The sequence below is a fragment of the Lolium rigidum genome, chromosome 2 (assembly GCF_022539505.1).
Source record: "Lolium rigidum isolate FL_2022 chromosome 2, APGP_CSIRO_Lrig_0.1, whole genome shotgun sequence".
Classification (NCBI taxonomy): Eukaryota; Viridiplantae; Streptophyta; class Magnoliopsida; order Poales; family Poaceae; genus Lolium; species Lolium rigidum.
The window spans coordinates 108329951-108337784 of record NC_061509.1 but is presented as its reverse complement, the minus strand read 5'-3'; the positions used below and the strand labels follow the sequence as shown (position 1 = coordinate 108337784).

The window sequence follows — 7834 nt, the reverse complement described above, 5'->3', positions numbered from 1 at the left end:
AGGACATGATCGTACTGTGCGCTTGCAAGCTTGCCAAGAACACAAGCAAATCTCGAATATCATGGATGCATCCATGCATGCTTGGAAGTCCTCACACATCTTTTCCTATACGGTTATATGATTGTGTCTCTCCTCTGTATCAGAGGTGGTATCAGATAATCATGTCTTGAATAATGTGTAGTTTAATTAACTTACATTTTTTACCTTCTATTGTGCCTTAATAACAACTACCACCCCATAGTGGGTTTTCTACTGTGTGCGGTGTTTCGTCTGTCGATTTGGTACTTTACAATTCGTGCTAGAATGTATCACCAAGTTTTGTTGCGTTCATTAACCTGCATGACAATTACAAGGATTGGCCCGAGATGAAGCAAGATGAAACAATAAACTCTACCCTGTACGGTAGAAAGACATTCCTACCATACATGCGAGAAATGACTATGGTGCACGGTTTCACCATGGTTGCACCGTGTTTTCTTGCGTGCCAATCCATGCAGTTCTCTAAAACGCAACGGAACTTGGGGAAACAACCCAGCTCAAATCTTGAAGCACCAAATCAATGGGTGAAACATGCACGGTTGAAACGTTTTGTTCACATGGATGCTGATATATAGGTGCAAGGAAGGAATGTAGCCAGAACTTCAACGCTTTTGCTTCTCAATCGTTCGAGATGTTACAAACTATATATTGCAATAGTTTAATCTGAATTAAGATATAACTTTGAAAACAATAGCTCAAATTTGAACTAAACCACCAATACTTATTATAGATAGGAGCTATGGCGGATGAAAAGCATGGACCAAAATGCTCACTGCTCCAAAGCCTGGGCCAGTAGAAGCAAATACTTTTGTCACGGAGTTAGTGTTTTGTGTTTTCCAAAGCCTGGGCAGCACCCGGTATTTTTTTCGATAAAAAGCATATATTAATATCGCGGAGATATCAATTACACCCAGCCTCTGCAACAACATCATGCCCTAATGGCATAAAGAATGCACACAGCCAAAAAAGAGAAAAAAATTATAAAAAAGAAAGGTCCCGCTATAGAGAGCCATAACTTGAAAGAGCAACACTGACACCGCCAAGACAACACCAGAAACTCACCTTCTCCATAAGCGACGCCTCCAAGAAGGAAACAGTGCAGAAACGCTGTCGTCGCCCGATTATAGATCTTAGGTTTTCACCCTAAAGAAAGTCATCTCTCTCAAAACAATGTCTCCGGTATGGCCTCCAAGAGGCTCCCCCCGGATAGGTGGGAGTAATACTTTGACATCCTTATTGACATGTGGAGTGTAGGTTGAATCCCATAAAATAGAATGGTCTATATGTAATTTATGAGGATGCAATATGTAGCACGAATCTTAGAACTTCGGACGCGAGGATAGTGCAAGGACATCAACATACATGTGGAAAATCTGCGTTGCACTATTAGGCTTGTAGTTGCACATACTATTTTGTGAAACTTAAGCTCTAGATATATGTAATTGAACAGTTGCATCCACACAGCTAAAGCTTCAGAATTATACATTTCTGCGGTAGTGATGACGTTGTTTTTCACCGAGGGTTGAATTGGACAGCTGATACATAAGCAGTTCAAATCTCAAGTCAAAGATAATATGTAAATAAATAGGAGATTGGTTGGTTACGTAGCACGCTAACTGACCGCAATATTTGAAATTTACTTGTACGACCTATGGTAGATCCCTAATTGGGATGGGTAAACTATGTGATGATCAATGCGATCAGAAGACTTCGCTCGAACGAATAAGAAAATGTCCCTTACCCTGCTGGAATACAATAAGGCATCTGGCAGAGGATTAGAAGGAGAATAGAAACAGAATATGGAACAATGGAAGGAAGGAGCTGGGGTTTAATTCCCTGACTCCCACGCGACTGGTCAAAGCGCGATCAGGAGTTTGTTTACACTAATTAATTCTAACTTTACACGGGTGTGACCCTCCTAACCTTTTAAAAACTGAATTAAGAACAAAGATGAACACATACAAAGCCCACAATAAAATGTTAGGGATCACTAATTTGCAGATAGGGACACCTCATTGCTCCTTCTAAGGCCATTTTTGTGGCAGCACAGTCTCCTGGTCCAGAGACAATCTTCCTTCTTTCCTTTAGTCCTTCCAAAACTAGTCATGACCAATGCAAACACTATCACTGACATTACATGTAGGCAACAGCTAATCCCCACCTCCAGCGGAACATTTTCTAACCCCGGTTCTTTGTCTTTGGTGAGGCATCACAGACCAGATGACCACCAGATTATCCCCAAGTTCCAAGTAGCCCTACCTTCCTCTCCCCTTCTCCTTTATAACTCACATCTCTCACTCTCTTGGAGCACAGAAAGCACAACTACCTCTTGGCTTACCTTGTCCGAAGACTGTTGATTTCAAGTTGAGCAAAACCAAGCAAGCCTACGTAGGCCAAGCAAAGAAACCTTTAATTTCCAAGGTAGATATGCGTATTTTTGTTCATGTTTATGCTCTCCTTTGAGAAGAAATTTACATATACATGCGGATCAAGGCTTCTAATGCTGTGTTTTGTTTTTGCCAGATCGTTCAAGTGAGGACTGAGGAAGCATGCATCCGAGTGTAGCGCCATTGACGGTGCCCCCGGGCTTCCGCTTCCACCCGACCGACGAGGAGCTCCTCTACTACTACCTGAGGAAGAAGGTTGCTTATGAAGCCATAGATCTGGATGTCATCAGGGAGATCGACCTCAACAAGCTTGAGCCCTGGGATCTCATAGGTAGGTAACCAACTGTTATTCATAACTTGCACTGGAGTGGAGATCCTTAAGATGTAGTAATTTATATTCATGGTGGCGGTGCAGATCGTTGCAGGATCGGGACGGGGCCTCAGGACGAGTGGTACTTCTTCAGCCACAAGGACAAGAAGTACCCGACGGGGACGCGGACGAACCGGGCCACGGCGGCAGGGTTCTGGAAGGCCACTGGCCGCGACAAGGCCATCCTCCTCGGCAACGGTGCCCGGAAGATCGGGCTCAGGAAGACGCTCGTCTTCTACACCGGCAGGGCGCCGCACGGCACCAAGACCGACTGGATTATGCACGAGTACCGCCTAGACGACGACAACGCCGACGTGCCGCCACCGGTACGCACGCATGGCACAGTACTATGCGGTCTCTGTACGTGGAACGGTTCTCTGCAGTGTGCATAATGCTCATGGTGGAATTGGAAATGTGCAGGAGGACGGGTGGGTGGTGTGTAGGGTTTTCAAGAAGAAGAGCATCCAGAGGGGCTACGAGCAGCCGGACATGGCTGCCACCGAGATCCAGTCGCAGTTCCATGGCACGCCCGGCATCGGCATGTCACCTGTCGACATAGACCAGAAGCACGACCTCCACCAGCTCATGCACGGCGGCGTCTTTCCCACCTTTGACCCCACGATGCACCTGCCGCAGCTCACGAGCGCCGAGACACCGCCGGGCGTCCCAACCTTCATGTCATTGTCCGGCACGCAGGCCTCAACGCGGGCCGTGAATCAGATCGACATGGGGTGCTCCCAGTCCAAGTACCAGAACATGATGAAGCTGACATCGTGCACTGGTGGCGGCGGCACGGCGGAGATGCTGCTTTGCAGCGGCGGCGATCGCTTCGGCGCCGAGACGGACTGGTCGATCCTGGACAAGCTCCTGGAGTCGCACCAGAACCTGGACCAACTTTTCCATGGCAAGCTCGGCGGGTCATCAGCAGTAGGAGCCCTTCCTCCACACCATCACCAAGTCCAGCAGCAGCAGCTGATGGAGATTGGCGCTTCTTCGCTGCAGCGGCTTCCCTTCTTCCATTACCTCGGTTGCGAGGCTGCTGATCTCCTCAGGTTTTCCAAGTAGATCGATCGATATTTTTTCGATAGAGTAGATCGATCGATATATCGATATGTACCTGAGCAACTGAGAGCGTGATCAGACCCTTTAATTTGGTTATTACTAGTTTGTTCATTATTTTGATGGGTACTTTGATCTGCTTTTATCAGGATTTTTCTTGGTACGATTTCTGATGTATATACCACTAGGATAGTGTTTGTCCTCGAGTAAGAGTAATATACCACATAAACCTAAGTCCGCAACAACAAAATATCCATAATTAATCTAGACATGCAGGATGCACATAGCTGAAAAGAAAAAAAAGAAAAAAAAAGAACTAGAAAAAGCAAGAAATCCCATTTGAGCGATCACAGGCTCGCAACAACATGGACAAACCACCACCATTCACTACACCTAGACACATGTGTCAGGCTTCTCCAAAACGACGCCCCCAAAAAGATAACGTGCACAAACGTTGTTGTAACATTGTCTAACCACAAAAGTAAGAACATGGGTTTCCACCCTGAAGAGGTCAGCTCGAGACAATGTCTCTAACAAGGAAACGATTAAAGTCGTCATTGCCAGGTATAACTAAGGAAGACCAGATTTAAGATTTTTGTTGACATGTATAAGTGGATTGCCTATCATTTTCTATCAGTTCGGACTTTCGGTTGCGTTGGCTAGTGCATGAAGATTGATATGGTATCAGAACTGAGGGTCTTGAGTTCGAGTTATGGCTTTCGCAATTTATTCCCACCCCTATGTTCGACGCGTATACGATCATTCATAAGTGTGTTATTCTTCTTTCCACGTGTTGATCTTCTCTTCTCTACTTCCGGTCACACATGATATGGGGCGTTGATATGTATAAGTGGATTTCCTAACCCTTTCTATCAGTTCGAACTTTTGATTGCGTTGGCTAGTGCATCAAGCTTGGCAATTTTTACCCTGGAAACTGAGACGCGGAGCTCAAAGAGCACCGCCAAGAACAGAGTCATCATGTGTCACCGCCCCAACTTGTCGAGTTGTTGCAATTCGCCAATAGTTGGGCTCAATCCATCGCGTGCATGGCAACCGTATGCATACAACGATCAACAAATCATCATCTTTTCATCCACTACGAGTACTCCCTGGAAGAAGACAGTTGTCTCATCTCAACACGAGCATGCTAGATAATACCTTTAGATCCTAGCCAATCTTCAAGCATGACTGATACATCCCAAATGTATCTAATTTTTCAAGCACTTTGATCAATGATTTACTCTGGAATCTCACCATACTCGGATAAAAACTGTTGAATCTGATGTTATTTTTAGCAAAGTCTCTTTTTTATCAAGTTTTCGCAGGAAATAAAATAGGGGAAAATACCATGGAAGTTTTTCACCAAAAGTGGGTCCCTGGAGCTTTGGATCACGAGAGGGGAGCCACGAGGCCCGAACAAGGCTAGGTGGCGCGCCCTACATCTTTGGGCGCGCCACCCAGACCCGTTTGGCCCTCGGTCGTCGTCTCGCCTCCCTCTTCGCGAGGTGCCCTATATACCCTGCAAATTGATCCCCCTGGAAGCACCAGGTGTTTCGCGAAACAGAGCGCCGCCAAGACCACGATATTCGTTTCGGGGGTCAGATTGATCCTGCTCTCCACCCTGGAGAGAGTGATTTCGAGGGCTTCCTCATCATCACCGCCACCGCCATCATCACCAACCATCATGGATTCACTCTCCATCACCATGAGTGAGTAGTTTTGTAGCACCCTACCTTTTAATAAAGGAAGGATACCTATGTATAGTGCTATTCCTGGGATTACTGATAGCACATACATTTCAAATATAGTAATCATTGCAATATTATCAAATCACTACATCGTAGATCCTCAGGAGATAAAATAATGTCTTACAAACTGCATAGTCATTTTGACTAGCTCAAATAAAATGTTTAAATCAACACAACAGAAAGGAAACACCAATGAGCCTCAATCATCTTCATGTGCCACAGGCAGACATGTTGGAATGTAGACTCGAGACCCTACCTACTATTCTTCTTCAGATGAACCTGCACGTTTGAATATGCAGCCCCACAAATGGAGGTTAGTACAATGATGTACTGGCAAATGACACTTATTTGATGGCAATTGTGAAACACTAACTACATGATATCTGGCTAGTGGAGTCTTGGGCTAATTTGCATAAAACCAATTTTATCCTATATTTTATTTAAAACAAAACATTTTATAATTCTTGACACAAGGTCATAATCACCTCGTACATTCTATACAGTTACTACTCAATTTTAGCACATTCAGAAAAGGTGATGAGATTCTTCCGTACATTCTCTGTCCAGGAGCTCAAATTGTCCATAATCGGGGACACGGCTAAGATCTTAGATTTAACTCTCGAGAGGTTGTGCACTTTCACCTTACGACCCACGCTTCCCAAGAGAAGAATGCGACAAGATATTTCGGAAGGAGAAATCAACCATACTAGCTAGACCCATTCCCACTTGGCCGTCGCCACAACCGAATGTCTAGCTGACAAGTTGAGCCTCAAAACTTAATTAATCTTGACAGAGCCCATAATACCATAAAACTGCACTAGAAGCTATCTAAACATGGAAGATTTGGTAATCTCTTTAATCCTGGGTGTCCAACCACAAGTGAAACTCACAGGTTTAAAACCCATGCCATGTAGTAAACCCCCACACGATCCCCTGGTGAAAACCAGGTGTGTAGTCTAGAGCAACCACTATTCAACTGCGCGCTCTCAGGTGAAAACCCCCACATGTCAACTGATTAACACCCCAGGGATGTGGTCCTGAGTAGACGCGCACCATTCAACCTTTTGACCCAGGTGTTTCATTAGAGAAAATTGCATCTAACATCAGGCATTGTGGCATTTGTTGCACCAAACACAGAAACAAAACTTATTTTGCAGCTAGCCCAATTTATAACTTAATATTTTGCACCTGGCACAAATGACTATCTTAACCTCTAACCGAGCACTAGGCCCGCCGGTTTGCTCGTGTGGCGTCCAGCGCGGCCATCCACAGGCCCTACGTTCCAAAACAAAGCCCACACCATCAACAACCGAACAAACTCAGAATTTCCAGAATTTTAGAATTTTATATGCAATTTAGATTTGCCCAAAACACCTGACCGAATGGGTCAGTTGTTAGGCGTGCTGTCCGGGCCAGCCGGACCGACGCCGAAATTTTGTCCACGGGCCAACCTAAACGGACAGAAACGGATCGTTTGAGTGACTGGGTTAGCCCGCTGGAGATGCCCTAACGAAGATATAAAAAGGAGCGAGTGAGCATAACCGTCGCGAGGGAGAGTGATGCGACCTAGCTAAACTAGTTTTTTTCGAAATGAGGGAGCCCGAGCCTCTGCATCAGAGATATGCATATAGTTCTTATTTATACTTTATTCAATATGAATCTGTCAAGATCATACATCACAAGATCCGAAACCACCACTCAACACCTAGAAACCCAACAATGGATGAAGATTATACTTTAAATGTTATGCTGAACAATTTTTCTGTGTCACGTCCAACAACCCCACCAAAACAATGATGTTTTGCTCAACAACAATTTACAAATACTAAATGCACCTCCTGTCCTCCATGTTGGATGCCAAGTCATGATAAAAACTAGGCTCGACATGTAAGGTATCATGTCAACACTATAAATTAGATTATCTGGGGTACGTGCAACAAATTAAGCCAAAGTCTGTGCTAGCTGCAAAAACGAACTTGTTTGTGTGTTTTGTGCAACAAATGCCACAAATCATGGTGTGATTTGCAATTTTCTCGTTTCATTAAGGTTGTTAATTTTAAACCATCCAACTATCACAACCAACCAATGAAACGGCATCGACAATTTGATGTTGCTAGGCAAACTAGGCATTTCTAGTAGTGGGTTTAGGAGTGGCTACACACTACTAGGATTGCTAAGCATAGCATAATATTTTTCCTTTTTAAAACAAAATTCTACCATGCATACTAGTT

At 44.6% G+C, this 7834-nt stretch overlaps 1 protein-coding gene across 1 annotated transcript; it reads left to right on the top strand.

The window, feature by feature from the left end:
* Positions 1–2588: 2588 nt before the first annotated feature.
* Positions 2589–3861, top strand: LOC124687075 (NAC domain-containing protein 76-like). The gene is made up of 3 exons (XM_047220926.1): positions 2589–2757; positions 2842–3122; positions 3217–3861. The coding sequence occupies exons 1-3, from the start codon at positions 2589–2591 to the stop codon at positions 3859–3861; spliced, it is 1095 nt and encodes a 364-aa protein (XP_047076882.1).
* The last annotated feature ends 3973 nt before the right edge of the window (positions 3862–7834 follow it).